The following is a 21,700-nucleotide window of genomic DNA, read 5'->3' as shown; positions in this document are numbered from 1 at the left end:
TGATAATTTATTACAGTGCATTCAGCCTTTTCACTTCAGAATTTTTTAGGTATTTATAGGTATTCTCCTAGTTACTCTAATAAAGGTTTATGCTGTCCTTTCTTAAATCTTGCTTATTTTTAATGTATGTCAAGTAGAGTCATGGCCTATTATCTGAAGGCAGCATAGAATTTGTGGCTGGGGAATTTAGCTTCTTAGCTAATTATCGATATTTGAAGGATAATTAAAATTATAGTATCTTAAATTAATGCTACTTTCATTTATACTGTTTTATGTATCTTAACAGATTAAAGCAAAGAAGTTAAAAATTTGGTGAGCTCTAGGATTAATAATCAACTATATTGGCTTCTAGTCCAGTATTATATTTATTTTGCATAAATTTATGAATTTGTGATATTCCTGATCACAATACATCAATGTATCAATATTTCTCGGAGAAAATGATGTATTATATTTCTTTTTAATTTTATATTAAGTCAAATCCAGCATTGTACTTTTTTTAAGCTTGTATACTTCATTTTAATTAACAGGAATAATTGGTTATTGATCATTGTGGAATAGTAAACTGTATAAAATTATAATACTTCTAATACTGTGAGCATTTGATGTACTAAATATTAGAGATAGCCAACAACTTCACAAACTAGTAGATAATAGTTTATACTAAATTCTGTGGAGAGCTTTTTAAAATAAAGGGCTTTTTTTTTTATTATTTAGGATAAACATGTTATACATTTTCTTTTCATATTCCAAATCCATTTATGCAAAGTGCATTTAGAAATAATCTTCATAAGCACTGTAGTTATAATTATTTCTGGGCACAAAAGGTATATATGTATAATATACATTGATGTATTGAATGCATTGTATTGAGATAACTGTAGGAAATCAAATCACTTCAAAAGTGTTGCTATTTATTAGGGACACTATTAAGTTATCAGAGTTAAGTACCAAAGGTTTAAGAGTCTTTTGGTACACTCATTATTATTGGCTTGGACTTTTTCTCTTCTACCCATATTAATAACATATAATTGAACATTTAGGTATATGAGTTTATGAACTTACTTTATTTCATAGCTCCATCTTTCTCTGTAGGGATTAACTTTTTAAAAATTACAGTCAGTGTTCCTCCCAACATGCATGGTATTTGATATAATTTCCAATAATTGTTTTTAATTGAAAAAATAAGACTTTTTTGTCTAATTATATACAGTTGAAATGGAGGGAAATTCTGTGAATCTTTACATTGATTAACTTTTGGAGGTTTTGAAAGGTCTCCTGTCACTTGTTGAAAATAAATGAAAAATTGCTTAATTTCTCCAAAGATGGAGAGCTTTTACCTGGCAGTTGTCATATTTTCTTAATTGTATTTATTTATAGTCCGTTTCAGTCTACACAGAAACTTATTTATTGCGTGTTTTTTTATTTTGAGAGAGAGAGAAAACACGAGCGGGAGAGGGTCAGAGAGAGAGGAAGAGAAAGAATTCTAAGCAGGCTCTGTGCTGTCAGCATAGAGCCTGACACATGGCTCAGTCTCATGAAACGAATTTCTCACGATTTCTCATGAAATCAAGACTCGGACACTTACCTCACTGAGCCACCCAGGCACCCTAGTCCGCAAAGAAACTTAAAAAAAAATTTTTTTTTTAACATTTATTCATTTTGAGAGACAGAACAGAGCCTGAGTGGGGGAGGGGCAGAGAGAGAGGGAGACACAGAATCTGAAGCAGGCTCCAGGCTCTGAGCTGTCTGCACAGAGCCTGACATGGGGCTCGAACTCACTACAAGATCATGACCTGAGCCAAAGTTGGACACTCAACTGACTAAGCCACCCAGGAGTCCCTGCAAAGAAAGTTTTTAAAATTGTAAACCAGAGTGACATCAGCAAAATGTTGGAATATGAGGATTCAAGCCCGCTGTCCCCCAGAGAGACACCAACTTAACAGTACATAATTACCTCTGTGACAACTTTGGAAACCAGTTGAGAGGTTATAGCACCATAGGCAAATGGAAGGCCAAACAGAGAGGTTCATTACAGTGGGTAGGAAAGCTCATGGGCCTTAACTGCATACCTCACTCCACTCCTTACACATCTCAGCATGGTGTGATCAGGAGAAAACTGCCAACCTATGGCTTCTCCTTTAGATGGGCAAAAGATAAAATGCGCATCTAATATTCTGACTTTTTTGGGGTACTGCCCACCTAGTTTCTGTCTCACCTGATTTTTGGAACACTGACAGGCAGCACATTTGGGCCTGCTAGGCACCAAGGCAAACCTGTTGCTTGCCCAGAGAGGCATAGTACTGCAGACATACACCAGGGGGAGCTTCTGAATAGAAACAAGTAAGTGTCTTCTGCTGGGAAATTATACACACAAGCCCAGAGGAAACACATTGACAGAAGAGGTTTGAGAGGTTTCCAGGCTGATTGGTGAAGTTCTTTCCCTGTACAAAGCCAGTCCATAAAGACTAAAAGAGTTGACTTTTTCAACAACAACAACAACACCAACAACAAAATAAGGCATACAGAGAAACAGGGAAATATGGCTCGGTTAAAGGAACAAAATTAATCTCCAGATACTAACCATAAAGAAATGGAAGTCAGTGAATTACCTGACAGAAATTCAGAATAACCATCGTAAAGATCTGAATGAACTAAAAGAGAATACAAACAACTAAATGAAATCAAGAAAATGGTATATGAATAAAATGAGAATATCAATAAAGAGGTAGAAACTATAAAGGAGAACAAAAAAATTCTAAAGAAGTATATGGTAATTCTGAATTGAAAAATTCATAGAAGGGGTCAACAGTAGACTAGATCAAGCAGAAGAAAGAATCCACAAACTTGAAGACAAGTTATTGGCAATTACCAGGTCAGAGGAGCAAAAACATAAAAAGCAAGAAGAGCTTCTAGCAGACTTCTGGCATATCATCCAGCAGACCAAGATATGCATGTCTAGGAAAAGCACATTGGGTTATGCTCCTACACTCACAACACCTTGGATATCAGATGTATGGATTTTTTCCCACATCAGCCAATTCTCTGACAGCCAGATATCGTATGTTGAGTTCAACTCTCACACTAGCCAGAGTTAGTACAGATCCTGTAGTTAAGGGCTCAGTTCCACAAGACTCCCCTGTTGCAGATGCCAGTTGCAAGTAGTGCATTGCCTGGTTATCCACAGATTCTAAGTTGGCTGTAAATGGGAAGTTCCCACAACCTCCTCTTTGGGTTTGATCATTTGTCAAAGTGGTTCACAGAACCTAGGAAAACAGTTTACTTACTATTGCTTATTTATTACAAAGGATATTTTAAAGGATAGCAACGAACAGATTCATGAAAAGAACAGGCACATGAAAAGATTCATAGGGTGAGGTCTGGAAAGGTCCCAAGAGCAGGAGCTTCTGTCCCTATGCAGTTGGGGTGTGTCACCCTCTTAGCATATAGATGTATTCACCAACCTGGAAGCTTCCTAAACTCCATGCTTTTAGGATTTTTATGGAGGTTTCATCATGTCAGCATGATTGATTATTAACTCAATTTCTACCACTCTTCTCTCTCCAGAGTATGAGAGGTGAGGCTGAAAGTCTCAAGCTTCTAATTATGATTGTTTTTTCTGGTATCCAGCCCCTATCCTGCAATCCATTGAGGGTTGCCGCATTTGAATGAAAGAATCACATAGGAAATTTCAGGAGACTTAAAACTCTGTGTCAGATGCTCCTATCACTCAGGAAATTATGAGAATTGTAGGAGCTCTGTGTCAGGAACCAGGAGCAGGGACAAATATATATATTTCTTATTACTTCACAATACATTATTGGAGTCTCAGATGAGGAAAGCAAGGGGCAGAGAGCCAGTTTGAAGAAGTAATGGCCCAAACCTTCCCAAATTTGAAGAAGGAAAGGGACATACAAATTCATGAAGCTCAGAGAATTACAACTAGGATTTATCTAAAGAGAACTATACCAAGACATGTTATAATTAAGCTGTTAAAAGTTTCAGAGAATCTTTAAAAGCAGCAAAACAAAAGCAACTCATCATGTTCAAGGGAGTGCTCATAAGACTCAGTAGATTTCTCAGCAGAAATCTTGCAGGCCAGAAGGGAGTGGGATGATGTATTCAAAGTATTGAAAGAAAAAAAAACCTGCCAGCCACAAATACTATACCCAGCAAAACTTTCCTTTAATAATGAAAGAGAAATTAAGACTTTCCCAGGTAAACAAAAGCTGGTAGAGTTCACCTATGACAAGGCCAAATATCTATCACTCCCCTACTTATTTTCCTAAGTATTATCAGAGTTATCTTAGGAAGACTTCTCTAAAATGCTGGTTTAACTACATTAAATTAAGATAAAAGTATAGGAAGCAGAGATATTCTTCCTTTTCCTTTTCATATCCACTCATCAGTCATAGAACACCAAATCTTCTACTCTCATAATAATGCATAATGCTATAAAAAACTTTTATATTCTTATAAAAAAAAAAAGTCACCTTGGGGCGCCTGGGTGGCTTGGTCGGTTGGGCATCCGACTTCGGCTCAGGTCATGATCTCACGGTCCGTGGGTTCGAGCCCCGCGTCGGGCTCTGTGCTGACAGCTCGGAGCCTGGAGCCTGTTTCGGATTCTGTGTCTCCCTCTCTCTCTGCTCCTCCCCTGTTCATGCTCTGTCTCTCTCTGTCTCAAAAATAAATAAACGTTAAAAAAAAAAAAAGTCACCTTGGTGCTTACTTGTACCCCCTCAAAACTAGTATTTTGAAGCCCTAACCCCTAATGTGATAGTATTTGGAGATGGAATCTTTGGGAGATAATTAAGTTTAGATGAGGTCATACTGTAGGGCCATGATGATGGAGTTAATGACCTTATAAGAAGAGACATTAGAAAGCTTTCTTGCTCTTTCTCACTCTTTCTGCCATGGGAGAACACAGTGATAAAGCAGCTGCTTGTGAATTAGGAAGAGCAGTCTGATGCAAATCTCACCTTGCTGGCACCCTCATCTTAGACTTCTCGCATCCAGAACTGTGATAAATAGATTTCTGTTATTTAAGCCACCCAGTCTGTGGTATTTTGGTATGGTATCTCAGCAGCCTAACAACTTAGTTTCTGTCCACCACTTTTAGTATATAGCAGTTCATCCAGTGACTTCTTAAGAGATACAGATACCTCATTCCTCAGTAATTTTGGTTTGGGATGAAATTGCTGTTTTTGAGTGCATATATTTCAGACACTATACAAAGCACTTTACATATATTCACTTAGACTTTACTACAGCTGAAAAAATAAGGCTCAGGATATTTATGTAAAATGCCTGAGATTATACTTTATAAGCACAGAGCTGGGATGTTAACTCATTCTTTTAGACCCCCAAATCCTCGCTCTTAATCCCAGTGCTTTTTACTACTTCTCTGTTTTCTTAGTTCTTATTTCTTTTCTCTCCAAGGCTGTTTAGTGTCACATTTTTCATACTGTTACCATACCGTTCTCCATATTTTGACCTTAATCTCCTTGACTTGGGTGGGGGATAAAAGGGGAAGATAAGTAACAGTGTCACCAACTACTGGAAAGATTGAATATTACTACCTAAAGGTGGTAGAGAAAGGCCTACTTCCGTGTACTTCACTCATTGGGGGTAATGACCAACTGGTAAAACTTACCTTACTGTGTTTGTAAAGGCAAATTCATCTTCAGATGATATAAAATATTAATTCCACACTGTTAGATTTTGTAATATTGGCACTTTTCATTATGAGCAAGTTCAGACATTCTACAGTTTCTCCAAGGGCAAAAATTAAAGGTATGGTACTTGTGGAGTAAGATATGTAATTTATGTGCAATGCTTCTCTCTCATTTCTTTGTGTTTTCCTTATTTAAACATAGAAATTATACATCTAGGAGACATACTGGAGTAGTAATTCTTACACTTTTTAGTCTTTGGATCTCTTTATGCTTGTAGGAAAATATTGACCTTTTGTTTATGTGGATTTTTTCTATCATTTATTGTACTAAAAATTAAGTCAGATCATACCGAACCCACTCATGTTAACATAAAACTCATTATTTTTCCAAGAGGAAAACAAAGATATTTTTTGCAAATCTCCTTAATGTCTAGCTTAATAGAAGATAACTGGATTTTCTTATCTTTTTTCATTCTATTGTGACGTGTTGTTTTGGTTGAAGCATGTGAAGAAAATCTGTCTTGTCAAAGACATGTAGTTGGAAAAGGCAGAATTGTCTTCATGGATATTAAATCTATCTTAATAGTGGATATTCCTCTTTGCTACTACACCAGACTGGACCAAGTGACAGTTTCTTAAAGGTGTAGTATTGAAACCATAGTAATGACATTTTCATACTCGGTTACATTAAAATTCATTGATTCATCTTGTGCTCTGATTGTATCTTTTATCCATACATGATTTTGTAATATCATGTATTTTAATTATGCAGATAATTCAAATGTCAACATTTTATACATTACCAGAAATCACTTTTGTTAATCACCAACCATTTATCAGATAAATCTGTTATTAAGAAGTTGTCAAGGTCACAGTGGTAGATATAAATTTTCTAAAATACTTACTTTTGCTTGAAAGCTTAAATCTCTCGTTGGCAACAAATACTGTTATTTGTTTCCCTTACAGCTACAAGCTTACTTTGTTCATTTTTTTATTAAGTGTCTGCAATGTACACAAGTCTAAAAAGTCGTAATTTACCGTTTGCTTTTTCAGTTAAAATGGTGTTCCTTAGGGGGGAAAAAGTGACTAGATCAGTTCTTAACTATGTTTTTCCCCATCCAACCGTTGTACTTTGATACGTAGAAAAACTGCTTCATATATATTCTCATTTTGTCACGCAGAAAATTAAAAAGACAGACACTTACAGGTCAAATTTAATAAAATTAATAATTTGTATTTTATTTTTTATTTATGCTTATTTTTATTTACTTATTTTCATTGTGGTTTAGTGAAATAGACCTTTTTAAAACAAAATTGTGTGTGGGAATGAAAAATACAATGATACTAGTGCAGTTTGGTGCTACTGCCTTGATTCGTGCTAAAGCACCAGCTGTTATACCCACCATTGCTTTCGTATCATCAGTGCAAATGTCAATACACTAAAAATGGCAAGTAATATCTTAGTGTTACTATAAAAATAATTGTGACCTCATTTTAACCCCACTTTGGGGAATCACTTAACTAGGGAATCTGTTCTCCTTCAGTATTCACCAGCTTATTTTGTTGTATCAAGTAGCTCAGGGGTGGAGATACCTAACATTCAAAGGTTGGTTCTGTTAATATATCTAGAGTGACTGGAGGAAATTGGAATGCCCCGGTCATTCAGGAAGAGATATAATATAGCAGGTATAGTATATTCTTCCTCTTTTCTATCATCTGAGCTAGATGTTTCTCTGTCCTCTGAATCATTTATGCTTTGTGTCCAGATATCTTTTTTAGGAAGATAGTTTAAGGGATTTGTGAAACTTAGCTTATAAGTTGGTAGCATATCTCTTTTCTACCTTTGACTCACTGCTTTTAAAAAGGAGTTAATGGGGCTATTTTGACTTACCCAACCTAATTTTCTACTGCTTCACATACATGTCTCCAACAAAGGATCTTAGCACTACAAATTCATTAGCCAAAAGGTTGTTTACTCTTACCAGCCTTTGAGAAATAGACTCCTGCATTTATAGTCTATCAGACTGTCTTTGTTGTGTCCTAAGTCAATAGTTACTTTATTATGTACATAGTTCCTTATCAGAAATCCATGTGCTACTGTGGTTAAAATTTCTACCAGAATGAGTGATTAATCTTAAGCATCAGTTGTCTCTTGACTACTATCCAGTACCAAAGGACTGTAGGAATTCAGAAACATTCATCACTCTTCATGCTAGTATAATGGAGTTTATGAGGTATCTTCATGTCACATTAGGCCAATTAGACTTAGGCCATAGAAACCATTCTTTTAAATATTCTTTTTTAAAAATTTTTTAATGTTTATCTTAGAGGGAGAGGCAGAGTATGGGCAGGGGAGGGGCAGAGAGAGAGGGAGTCACAGAATCTGAAGCAGGCTTCAGGCTCTGAGCTATCAGCACAGAGCCCGACGTGAGGCTCGAACCCAAGAACCGTAAGATCATGACCTGAGCTGAAGTCAGATGCTCAACTGACTGAGCCACCCAGGCGCCCCCCATAGATGCCATTCTTAATACACATTTCCCTGTGAGTGCAGCTTCTTGGGAAAAAGGCTTAACAAATTCACAGCAGGTGCCCTCCATTGATGTCCTTGAGAACAATGCAGTGACCTCAACACTAGTTCTCTGATCAGACTTTCACACTTGGCAAGGAGGAAGGAAAGGAGACCAAAGTTCCAGACCTCAGGAGAGAGGCTCTCATTTACCCAAATTACAAGGTTGTAGTGGCTGTAGTATAAATTGTTTGATTTGCTTTTTTTTTTTTAAGATTACAAATTATTAAAGCCTTTGAATTTTTGTATGTTACGATATATTCAGATAGTAATTTTTATGGAATAAGTACTAAAATGATACAGGTTTCTAGGTATTGTTATGTACATAGTACTCCTCGTACATGATTTTTCAGCTGACAGAATGCGCTGTAGTCCTTCTCTTACAGGAGAGGAACTGATATACTCTTCAAGGCAAGTTTTATAATAATATTTCTTTTGGCTGTGATATAATGTTTTTGAGAGCCTTTGTTTTCTGGCCTCAAAACCTGGCTTATGAGCCTTCAATTGTACTACCGCATTTATATTTCACTTTTATTCTAAAAGAGGTAGTGCGCGTTTGGAGGACCCACTAATGTTAAAACTCTGTTGTAGATAACAACTTGCATAGTGAGTCACCAGCATGATTCTTTATCAGTTCTTTACTAAAAGGGATCATTTGTTTAGGAAAAAATGTGCTCCGTATTTGCATGGCACTTTATCATATTTACGAGACGTTTTTATTTTTACAATTTTCTCATTTGATTTCTCTGGAAGATGAGATGCTTTTATCCTTTATTTATAAGGTTATGTAACTTGTCATCCACTCTGTTGGATAAAGCTGAGCCCATCTGATTTCTGATCTAATGCTTTTTAACAGTATCATGTTTAGGACAGTGATAAGCCTCTGTTTTAGGACTTCCCCAATCATAGCAGTCCAAGAATAAAGTTTTTAATTACCCCTTCTGCTTTATCTTCATGATTATGTCCTAGTTTTAAGCATCCAGTTAACAGGACTGTAAGACATTAGAAGATACCAACTGCTAAGACTTTGGGCTAACATCCTGACGACTGCTATATTTCTGAAATTTCTTGCCCCACATGATGCTTACTCATTTCAGGGTACCCCCAGCTAACTCATCCAATAATGTGCTACACTTGGTATAAAGGGAGATTTCAGTTTGGCCTACTAATCACAATGTCAGGTCCTTACCTCACAAGGATCCTGCTGTGCCCTCAGTTAATGTGTAACATTAAGAAGTAATCTATTAACTTTTGAAAAAACTGGTTACTTTTTTTTGTTCATTTATTCATCTGCCACACATTTAGTGTGTAATGTTGAGAATGTGCTCTAAACATTTTTATTTACAAAGAGCTTGCAGAAGAGATGATTTATATTAACAGTAATGATAACGGATATTTATAAAGAAAGGGAAACTATGTACCAGGCGTCATTCTAAGTACTTTATATCTTATACTTGTTAACTGCTATGGATTCCTTTTTGTTTTTCCCTAGAAAATATACACTAAACGTGCTTACGTTTATTGCCTCTTTGTTTAAGCAGCACAAGAACATATGGAAAAACTCGTGGTATTATTAAAGAGTAGAATATACATCCTACCAGCAGTTTACATGTATGTGTGCTACCTGGCAGCAGTGAGGATGATGTGATGGCGCATAGTGCTTTCTAAAGAATGAGGATAAAAGATTGACCATGTGAGCAGATGACTAGTGTGTGTTTTCAGAGATGTACTTAGAGAGAGACTGATTATTTTTACTGTTAGCTTTTCCGTTATATAACTGCTCTTCCCTTCCTTTTCTCTACTCCCCATTAAGAATTATAATTTATTTAAAGTTAGAAGATTTTATTGATTTTTCCATAAACTAAGAACAAGAGTGTATTTTATAAATTCTTATCTTAGATTTAAAGATATATTATTAAAAAATCTTATACTTTTTAGGTAACTGAATGTGAGATATTTCTGTCACTTCTGGTGAAATTTCTGGATGCAGATAAACCACAGTGGCTACGAGCTGTTGCAGTAGAATCCATACACAGACTCTGTGTGCAGCCTCAGCTATTAAGGTAGAACCTCAGCAGTATTTAGTTAAATAGGTTAATGTTTGTGCTAGTAGGAAGACTTTTAAGTTTTCCCAAATGTTAGTGATTTCTAAACAAAGAAAATTGTGTATTGTATGTATATAGAGGGGTAGGGGTGTGAGTGTGGAAAACAACTGAGAAGTGGGCAAAAAACATGGGTAGTAATTGCCATCAGTTCAAATTACTGGTTAATACAGCCAAGAAAAATGTTTTTGGAACATTGACCTCAGTCTCAACCTTTGTACTAACTTAGTAAAATAACTCAGGTGTGATGAAGTTTTAAGTATAGCATTCAGACTGACAAATCAAAATTACTTGCTATTAAAAAATGTTAATATATTCAAATATTTTCCCTAGAAACATTTTATTAAACATTTTATTTTATTTAAAAATTATTTTACAGGTCATTTTGTCAGTCCTATGATATGAAACAGCATTCTACCAAGGTTTTTCGTGATATTGTAAATGCCCTGGGATCTTTTATCCAGTCATTGTTTCTTGTCCCTCCTACTGGAAATCCTGCTACAACAAACCAAGCTGGTAAAGGCTAATTCATATTTTGTTTTTTATATTCTGCCACGATTTACAATATGCACTATTCTGAGAGGGTATTTCATGGAAATTTTGTGAATAGAGAAATTTGAATTACCTAAATGTGTTGATAGTAAAGACTTTCATTTAAAGAATATTCAATCTCGGGGCACCTGGGTGGCTCAGTTGGTTAAGTGCCCAACTTTGGCTCAGGTCATGATCTCATGGTTTGTGGGTTTGAGCCCTGCATTGGGCTGTGTGCTGACAGTTGAGAGCCTGGAACCTGCTTGGGATTCTGTGTCTCTCTCTAACCCTCTCCCACTCATGCTCTGTCTCTCTCAAAAATAAAATAAACATAAGAAAAAGTTTTAAAAAAAGGAATATTCAGTCTTATTGAGGCAATTGTGTTACTTTTTTTTTTTTTAAGCTTATTCATTTATTTTGGGGGGTGGGGGATAGAGAGAGTCAGAATCAGGCTGTGCATCATCAGCACAGAACCCAGCATGGGGCTTAAAGTCATGAACCAGAGATCACACCCGGAGCCAAAACCAAGAGTCGGATGCTTAACCAACTGAGCCACCCACGCACCGTATTTCTTTCTTTCTTTTTTTTTAATGTTTATTTATTTATTATGAGAGAGAGAGAGAGAGAGCATGTGCATCAACAGGGGAGGGGCAGAGAGGGAGAGAGAGAATCCCAGGCACGCTCCATGCTGTCAACCCAGAGCCCAACTTGGGGTTCGATTCCACAAACCGTGAGATCATTACTTGAGCCGAAATCAAGAGTTGGACACTTAACTGGCTGAGCCGTTCAGGAGCCCTGTGTTTAGTTCTTTCCAGAATATGTTTCTTTCTCTGGTATACTTTCAGTTTCTCTAATCACATAAGAATAAGACTTTAGATGTTTATCTTCATTTTAAAAGAGTCTTCATTTTGTGCCTCTCTTTAAAAAGAGTCTGGGTGCGCCTGGGTGGCTCAGTCGGTTAAGTGGCCGACTTGGGCTCAGGTCATGATCTCGCAGTCCGTGAGTTCGAGCCTGGCGTCAGGCTCTGTGCTGACAGCTCAGCCTGGAGCCTGTTTCAGATTCTGTGTCTCCCTCTCTCTGACCCTCCCCTGTTCATGCTCTGTCTCTCCCTGTCTCAAAAATAAATAAAACGTTTAAAAAAAAAAAAATTAGAAATAAATAAATAAATAAATAAATAAATAAATAAATAAATAAATAAATAGTATGGTTCACCATCTTAGGAGGTCTGTTAGTCTTTCTTTTAACCAAATGGGTGAACTTGATTTAAGCTTGTTTGGAAATCAGTATACAACTTCTAGTTTCTCTTTGTCTTCTTTATCTTCTACTTTTTACTATCTGATTAATGGTTCTTTTAATTCATTATTTTCACCTATGGTGAAAAGTGGTCTAACAGAAAGTATATTGTAAAGTTTGTCAATAGTTTTACTAATTAGTACTTTTTTTTTTTATAAAAAGGGAAATGGTGGGGTATCTGGGTGCTCAGGCAGTTAAGTGTCTGACTCTTGATTTCAGCTCAGGTCATGAGAGCCTGTGTTGAGCTCCATGCTGGGTGTGGAGCCGGCTTAAGATTCTCTCTCTTTCTCCTTCTGCCCTTCTTCCCTGCTCGTGCTCTCTCTCTCTAAAAAATAAAAAAGGAAATGGTGTTCTGGGAAGACAGAGAGACTCTCTAATAGCCATAATAGGATTGATAAACTTCATTTATTTGTGCAGTATCCATTCCTGTAGAACAAATTAAAAAAAAATTTTTTTAGAACAGGATTTGGGGAGAGTGGCAGAGAGAGAGAGAGAGAGAGAGAGAGAGAGATTGAATCCTAAGTAGGCTCCAGACTCAGCATGGAGCCTGATTCCAGGTTCGATCCCATGACCCTGGGATCATGACTGAACCAAAATCAAGAGTTGGATGCTCAACTAACTGAGCCACCCAGGTGCCCCTAGAACAATTTTTTTTTTTAATTGAACAGATATTTTAATATCATTGATTTGTAATTAAGTAGTAAATTGGTATCTTTGTTTTCTTCTCCTTATCTAATAGGAAATAATAACTCAGGGGGCCCTGTCTCAACACCAGCTAACTCAGGAATGTTGGGGATTGGTGGAGGTGTTACTTTGCTACCAGCATTTGAATATAGAGGAACTTGGATACCTATTCTGACTATAACAGTACAAGGCAGTGCAAAAGCCACCTAGTAAGTAGTAGTAGCCTTATTTTATGATTGATGTTGTTGGGGATATTTTATCATAAAATGTTTCTCTCCGCATTATATTTTGAATTTAAGCCTACTAATACAGTTTAGAACTAATTTTTTTGGCCATATTTTGAGATTTTTACTAAGGATTGGATTTTGTTTGTTTTCTTTTGTCTATTTGTAGACCTGTTAATAGCATTATGAAACAAAATGTGGTTTTTCTACCTGAGGACCGAGTCATCTGTTTTATATGGCTTTTTGATTTAAGTATGTGACTTGATTTCAGACCCTTTGGACTTAGGTCTTCTAATACTGACTTTACCAGCAGCAAATTCTTTAATTTTAAAAATCTCAGTTTCTTCACCTATAAAATGGGAGTAGTGATATATTTACCTTTCAGGATTCTCTAGGTAATAAAAGTTATTTTAACTGTTTAGCTAATTCCATTGTTAGGGTTTAACATACAGTACTTTTAGTTTAATTAATTTGAAGTGTTTAATGGATACCATATATGTTATTTGTATTATCATTAGTTATTTCAGTTTAACAAATATATAGTCGGCAGTGTATTGTTTATTTTTCTTAAGTCGAAGTGAACTGCTATGCTCCAGAGATAAAGCAGTTAACACCACATAGGTTTAATGCTGCAGCTGTTGTGAAGCAGTTAATTCATACATTTTTGAATGCTTAGTATGTATAATTAAAATACTATTCCGATGACAGTAAATCAAAACTTAAGATTTGAAGCAGAGTCTCTGACTAGTTTGTTGGTTTGTTTGGTTATTTATTTATTTGTTCATTCATTAAAATTTGAGCATAGGGGCACCTGGGTGGCTCAGCCAGTTAAGCGTCCGACTTTAGCTCAGTTCATGATCTCATGGTTTGTGAGTTCAAACCTGGTGTCAGGCTCTGTGCTGACAGCTCAGAGCCTGGAGCTTGCTTCAGCTTTTGTCTCCCTCTCTCTCTCTCCCTCCCCTGCTCACACTGTCTCTCTCTCTCTCTCTCTCTCTCTCTCTCAAGAATAAATAAACATTTTTAAAAAATGTGAGTATAGTACACGTTACATTAGTTTCAGGTGTACAATATAATACAGTGATTTGACAAGTTTATGCATTATGTTGTATTCATCACAATTGTAGCTGCCATCTGACTCCTTACATCACTGTGACAATATCATTGACTCTATTCTTTATGCTTTGCCTTTTATTCTTGTCACTTATTCATTCCGTGACTAGAAGAACTGGAAGCCTGTGTCTCCCACACCCCTTTACTCATTTGCCCAACCTCCTTTTCTCTGACTAGTTTTAATGATAAATTTATATGGTGTGTCAGTCTACATTGTATGATCATGATATTTTGCTGTGCAGCTTTATTTTGCCTAAAAGTGTAAAAGCATGGAGTCATAGAGGACTGAAATATTTAACTAAAATTCATTGTTATTTTTAGTCATTTAAAAGATAATGTTACCTAGTCTCATATAAGCTTTTGCTTGCTATAAAGGCTAGTGGTGCAAGTATACTAGAGAATCAAATTTAAAAGAATCATATTTCTAGCACTGAAGGAGACAGTAATCTGATTCATTCACTTCCCCACCTCATTTTATAAGTTGAAAAAACCCCAACATGGAACTAAATTGCTGCCCTTATGGAACTTATGTATTAGTGAGTGAGATAGTCAATAAAGGCTCAAATAAACATGTAATATCACCTTGCCAGTGGTTAATTCTTTGAAGAAAAGACAAGTTAAGGGGATAGAGAATGACCAAGGTGAAGATGGGGACAGAAATGATCTCTGAGGATAGAAGATTGAACAGATACATAACTAAAGGGAGAGAGTGAGTGCTTGAGGAAGAAAAATCAAAACAAATGACAAAAGAGTAATTACTTGGCAAAGTTGTAAGAATTGCTTTTTCATTAATAAAATGGAAGTCAGAAACCAATGGTCTAATTTTTCTTTCTTTCTTTCTTTCTTTCTTTCTTTCCTTCCTTCCTTCCTTCCTTCCTTCCTTCCTTCCTTCCTTCCTTCCTTCCTTCTTTCTTTCTTTCTTTCTTTCTTTCTTTCTTTTTCTTTCCTTATTTCGAGAGGCAGCATAAGTAGGGGAGAGGCAGAGAAAAAGGGGAGAGAGAGAATCCCAAGCAGGCTCTATGGTGCCAGCGCAGAGCCTGATGCCGGCCTTGAGCCCACAAAGCCGTGAGATCATGATCTGAGCTGAAACCAAGAGTTGGCCGCTTATCCAACCAAGCCACCCAGGGGCCCCTGAAACCAATTGTTTAATTTATTCTTTTTGTTTTAAAAGAACAGCAAATAGTTTTTTTAAGTTTATTTATTGAGAGAGAGAGAGAAAAAATCCCAAGCAGGCTCTGCACTGTCAGAGTGGAGGCTGACGCAGGGCTCAAACCCATGAACCATGAGATCATGACCTGACCTCAGATGCTCCACCAGCTGAGCCACCAAGGAGCCCCAGGGCCAATTGTTTGTTGATAATTTAGTACTTGTCAGTTAAGAGAGTTGTTTTTAACTAGTTCTGCTACTAAATACTGTGATTTCGAGTATAGCACATTATTTCACTTGAAGACAGAGCTAGGACTAAATCTCTAAAGGAACATGTAAATAGATTTTTTTAGTGCTATAAACACTGAGATTACTCACCTCTGAGATCAAAAATAGCTAAAAAAATATTGGGTGCTCTTCTGTACATGAATTAGCATGTTTTCATTGAAGCTTCCCTGTTGAATTGGCATCTTTTATTCATTCATTTGTTTTGAGATTCAGTATAAAGTTATTTTTACTATTTTCTTTGAAGGTAAAAATGGAAATCTTGATTGTGTATTCTGTTCATGTATTGACTTTTTTAAGTATGTAATCGTTTGAAAACTTAAGTGATGTACAGACAGAAGTAGTTTTGTTTTTTTAAATTTTTTTAATGTTTATTTATTTTTGAGAGAGAGAGAGACAGAGCATGAGCAGGGGAGGGGCAGAGAGAGAGGGGGACACAGAATCTGAAGCAAGCTCCAGGCTCTGAGCTGTCAGCACAGAGCCCGACGCGGGGCTCGAACTCACGAACCATGAGATTGTGACCTGAGCTGAAGTCGGACGCTTAACTGACTGAGCCACCCAGGTGCCCTCAGAAGTAGTTTTGACCTAAGTATTGTTGACATATTCTTTCAGATTAAATACACTGTGGTTTCTTTCAAAGTTGGGCTTGTGACAGTTTTGCAAGTTTACCTAAATTTAAAAATACTTAAATAAACGAGTTACATTTTATCTAAAACTGGAATTTCAGGGCTACTAATAAAGTAGCCCTGAAATATTGAGGTAAGAAAGTGTAGGCCATGTTATAGGCTGTGGTATAAATAAACATAAATCACCTTTTTTCTCCTAACTATTCTGGCACTTAAAGTCTTTACCGTCGAATTTGGGGATTGGAGTTTTGGATATTTAGGATTATATTATCTGTTTTAGATGCATTTTCACAGTAGATCATTTGTTCTTTGAAAGTAGAGATTTGTCTGAAAAAAACAATTAGTGCTGATAGGCTTAATGTGTGGCTTTATACAGTTGAATCCAGAAAATTTACCCTTGCTGTTTGAGCTTAGATCTCTTGATCAAGAATGTATTTATATTTTTATTGAATACCTAAATTTTAAAATACTCAGAGCCGGCACATGCTAGGGGCTAAATTGATAGACTTTAGAATCAGACTTGGGTTAAGAACTGCTGATTGGTAGCGGTGTCACCATAGTCCTTGATTTCATCATCTGTGTCTTTTAGGGGTTTTGTGTGGAGTTTAAACAAGACAAAATGCACCAAAAAAATACCTTAAAGTCCCGGGCCAAGAGTAATTGCACAACAAATGATAGCTATTTACTTTGAGTTTTGCATTTATAAATTACCTACCTCCAGTCTTGATTATGATTCAGGGACTTTTAGGATTTGAAGTAGGAAATCTCTTTTATTAACTTTAATTTTTTTAAATAATTTTTTCAAGTTTATTTATTTATTTTGAGAGAAACAGAGAGAGCACAAGCCAGGGAGGGGCGGGGGGAGGGGAGGGAGGGAGAGAGAGGGACAGAGAGAGGGAGAGAATATGAGAATCCCAAGCAGGCTCTGTAAAGTCAGCGCAGAGCTCGATGTGGGGCTCGAACTCATCAAACCATGAGATCATGACCTGAGCCAAAATCAGGAGTCAGATGCTTAACTGACTGAGCCACCCAGGCACCCCTTTTATTAACTTTTTTTATTGTAATCTTTAGTGATTTCAATTGTATAGATGTAATTCACAAACCTAAAATTTAGTCTTAGTGTATAATTTTATGGTTTCATTGTATTCAAAAGCTATATACAACAGTAACTACCATTTAATTCCAGAACTTTTTCATCACCCCAGAAAGAAACCCCTTACCCATTATCAGTCATTCCTCAGTCTCCCTTTCCCCACCCCCTAGCAACCATGAATCTACCTTGCGTCTCTACTGATTTGCCTATTCTGGATATTTCATATAAAAGTAATCGTACAATAAATATTCTTTTGTTCAGGCTTTCACTTAGCATGTTTTGAAGGTTCATCCATGTTGTAGGATATATCACTATTTCACTTCTTTTTATGGGTAAATAATTCTGATTTATGGATGTACTGCATTTTGTTTATCCATCATTTGATGGGCATTTGGGTTGTTTCCACTTTTTGGCTTTTAGAGATAATGCTGCTGTAAGCATTTGTGTGTAACTTTTTTGCTTAGACATATGTTTTCATTTTTCTTGGATATATACCTAGGAGTAGAATTGCTGGGTCATGTAGTTGTGGATGTTTAACTTTTGAAGAACTGCCAAACTATTTTCCCAAGAGACTGTACCATTTTACATTCCCACCAACAGTATATGAGGGTTCAGATTTCTCTACATTCTGAGCAATGCTTATTACTATCTTTTGATTATTGTCATAGTCTTTTGATCATAGCCATCCTAGTGGATATTAAATGTTATCTTACCATATTTCAACTTGCATTTCTCTAAAAACTGATGACTTTGAGTTTCTTATTCATGTGTTTATTGGCCATTTATATATCATCTTGGGAGAAATGTCTTTTCAGATCCTTTGCTCCTTTTTATTTATTTTTTATTATTATTTAGCTATAAGTGTTATATATTCTTTAGTCCCCTATTAGATATATGATTTGCTATTCTGTGGATTGCCTTTCATTTTCTTAACAGTATCCTTTGAAGGACAATATTTTTTAATTTTGATGAATTCAATTTATTTTTTCTTCTGTTGCTTGTGCTTTTGGCATCATATCTAACAAATCAGTAAGTACTTAATGTGAGGTTGTGGAGATTTTTGCCCAGGTTTTCAACTAAGAGTTTTTAGTTTTAGCCCTTACATTTAGGTCGTTCATACATTTTGAGTTAATTTTTGTATATGGTGCAAGGTAGATCCACCATCATTCATTTACATATGAATATCCAGTTTTTCCAGTACCACCAGTTCTTTTTCCATTGATTTATCTTGACAGATTTCAGTTTTAAGGAACTTAAAACCATAACTCTTGATTTGCCATGATTTAAGACAAAAGATTTATCTTCCCTTTTGAAAGCTTTGTTTTAACTATGGGGTAGAAACTGCTCTAAAATATGACTTTGACATACTGAAGCTCTGAGTATTATTCTTACTCTGTTGACATATTGTATCTGAGATGATAGCTAAGCTGGATATCTCACAGTAATACTTTCTCAGTGTGAAAGTATCTTCCCGTTTAAAGGATTGATTTGATAGCACCTTATTTTGAAAGCACCTTAGTCAGATTTGAGTGGTTTTATAATCCATTTAGTCTTACACTATTTTGCATGTCTTTATTTTTCTAGTGCCAACATTTAATGAAAATATTGGCACATCTTGTGGGGAGAGGCAAAAAAGTAAGTTATTAAACTAATTAGTTATGGAAGTGGTCAGACCTTAATTTTTCTAATCAGTTTCTTAGAATACTGAGAAGGGAGCCCTCCTCCGAACAACACAAACTCAGTAATGTCCATTCACTTTCGCAGTTTGTTGCTCTTAATTTCTGTAGACTGCAAATTATGGAAGTCCTTTCATGTATTTTCATTATTGTGGCTTTTAATTAGTGTTCTGATTTTCTCATAATTTCAGCCTAGAGATGTTGGACAAAGTTGAGCCCCCAACTATACCAGAAGGTTATGCTATGTCTGTGGCATTCCACTGTTTGCTAGACCTTGTACGTGGAATCACTAGTATGATTGAAGGAGAGTTAGGAGAGGTGGAAACAGAATGTCAGACTACCACTGAAGCAGCTTCTTCACCAACACAGTCATCAGAACGGCAAGAATCACCGTCAACGTCAGACCAAATGGATAAGGAAATAGGTATATGTGATGTATTTTTAACTTTTATTTTGAAATAATTTGAAATTTACAGAAAAGTTGCACAGATACTAGAGTTCCCATATGTCCTTCACCCTGATTTCCCAGTTGTTAACAGTACCATATTTGTGTAATTGTATTTATATTTGTCACTATACTTTTTACCTTTTTAACTATTAGAGAATAAGTTGCAGACATGATGCCCAATTTCCCCTTAATACTTCAGTGTTTTCTAAAAAATAAGGACAGTTTCCTATATAACTATAGTACAGTCCCATCATAAATTTAGCATTAGCCCAGTATTATCTAATTTGAGACCTCATTCAAATTTTGCCAGTTGCCCCAATGATGTCTTTTTTTCTATTTCTTTTTCTTTTCCTTTTCGTTTGTGTTTTTGTTTTTGTTTTCTTTTTTTAGAGAGAGAGACAGACAGTGTGAGCCAGAGTGGGGCAGATAGAGGGAGAGAAAGAGATAATCCCAAGCAGGCTCTGCACTGTCAGCGTAGAGCCTCATGCGGGACTTGAACTCATGAACCATGAGATTATGACCTGAGCCAAAACCAAGAGTCAGAGGCTTAATCAGTTGAGCCCCCCAGGTGTCCCCCAATGAGGTCTTTTATGTTCTGGGATTACCTGTTGAATTTAGTTTCATGTTGCTATACTGTCCTTTAATCTAGAACATGTCCTTAGTTTTTTCTTGTTTTATATGACCTTGACCCTTTTGAGGGGTAGCTCAGTCAGTTTGGGTTTGTCTTTTGCTTCCTCATAATTAGATTCAATTTATTCATTTTTACCATAGAAATGTTGCTGCATTATACTTAGGGTATCAACATGTCAGGAGCATACAGTGTCAGCATGTCTCATTATTGGTAATGTTACCATTTGGTTAATATGTCTGGCTGGTTTCTTCAATGCAAGAATAATTATGAACTTTTTGTGGAGAAATATTTTGAGACTAATCTAAAATATAAAAGAGAGCTTTTCCTTCTCTCCCATTTATTTTTTTAAGATTTATTCATTTAGGGGCGCCTGGGTGGCGCAGTCGGTTAAGCGTCCGACTTCAGCCAGGTCACGATCTCACGGTCCGTGAGTTCGAGCCCCGCGTCAGGCTCTGGGCTGATGGCTCAGAGCCTGGAGCCTGTTTCCGATTCTGTGTCTCCCTCTCTCTCTGTCCCTCCCCCGTTCATGCTCTGTCTCTCTCTGTCCCAAAAATAAATAAACGTTGAAAAAAAAAAAAAAAAAAATTAAAAAAAAAAAAAAAAAGATTTATTCATTTATATTATTTTTTATATATTGGACATTATTCTTTTTCTGCCACCTCCCCCCTTCCTGCTATTCTTGCCCTGATGTTTTAATGGCAAATACAGTCCTAAAATTACAGAATGTTTTTTTCACTTCAAGCCTTACTACTACTTTTACAGTGATGATGATTATCAGTTGCTTTGATTTTTTTTTTTCCCCCAGAATGGCAGAATGGAATTTTATTTTATTGAAGGGTTGCAATCTGTGATTATCATTATTTGGTTTAACACTCAGATTGTTCCTGACATTGCCAGTGGGACCCCTTTCAAACTGGTCACTATGTCCTTTTGTCATTTTCTGACCTCTACCTTACTATCTGACACAACAAAATGTTCTAAACTCATCTTTGATTTTTCTTGCCAAGCCCAGGATTCAGTTATTTATCTAAGGAGCCCTAGCTTCTTTTAGTTTAGAATAGTATTTGGAAACTAACACATGGGCACTAGTGTGCTTTTTACTACTTGAAAAAGAAATGCACGCATACACATGCACACACAAGCATACATCTCTCTACATTTTAAAAATGCCTGTCTAAAAATGTCTGTGTAAATGAGGTTTCTCCAGTTCTGGTTTAATACTACAAGGTTTATTTTCAACTTTCCATGTTTGTAATTACCTTCTCCAACAGTGAAAACTTGGTCCCAGTTTATTCAGTGGATTCGCTTTATTTACTTGATTCCCAATGTGTGTGTGTGTGTGTGTGTGTGTGTGTGTGTGTGTGTGTATCACCAATCTCCTGGCTGAACCAGCTGATCACTCTTAGCTGATCACAGAGGCTGAAAGATTGGCCCAATGAAGGGGAAGGGAAAAGGAACTGACATTACACACACACACACACACACACACACACACACACACACACACACACCAGTCAGTTAACTTTTTGAATTCTGAAACTCTGGTGTGGTTTTTAAGTTTTCATTGATTCAAATATATTTTAAATATTATAGATTTTAGTATTATAATTG

At 36.2% G+C, this 21,700-nt stretch overlaps 1 protein-coding gene across 5 annotated transcripts in view; it reads left to right on the top strand.

Moving 5' to 3' along the window:
* The window catches only part of MON2 (MON2 homolog, regulator of endosome-to-Golgi trafficking), a 124,132-nt gene that overhangs the window by 42,491 nt on the left and 59,941 nt on the right, over nucleotides 1–21,700 (top strand). For all 5 annotated transcript variants that reach the window (XM_058742162.1, XM_058742163.1, XM_058742161.1 and 2 more), the window contains 4 exons: nucleotides 10,179–10,303; nucleotides 10,722–10,858; nucleotides 12,906–13,059; nucleotides 19,202–19,434. In XM_058742162.1, the coding sequence (XP_058598145.1) occupies nucleotides 10,179–10,303; nucleotides 10,722–10,858; nucleotides 12,906–13,059; nucleotides 19,202–19,434 (649 nt within the window). The remainder of the gene's footprint in view (nucleotides 1–10,178; nucleotides 10,304–10,721; nucleotides 10,859–12,905; nucleotides 13,060–19,201; nucleotides 19,435–21,700) is intronic.

The sequence above is a fragment of the Neofelis nebulosa genome, chromosome 8, assembly GCF_028018385.1.
Source record: "Neofelis nebulosa isolate mNeoNeb1 chromosome 8, mNeoNeb1.pri, whole genome shotgun sequence".
In the NCBI taxonomy this organism is placed as follows: domain Eukaryota; kingdom Metazoa; phylum Chordata; class Mammalia; order Carnivora; family Felidae; genus Neofelis; species Neofelis nebulosa.
Note: the sequence above shows the minus strand (reverse complement) of the source record. Positions and strands in the feature narration are given on the sequence as shown.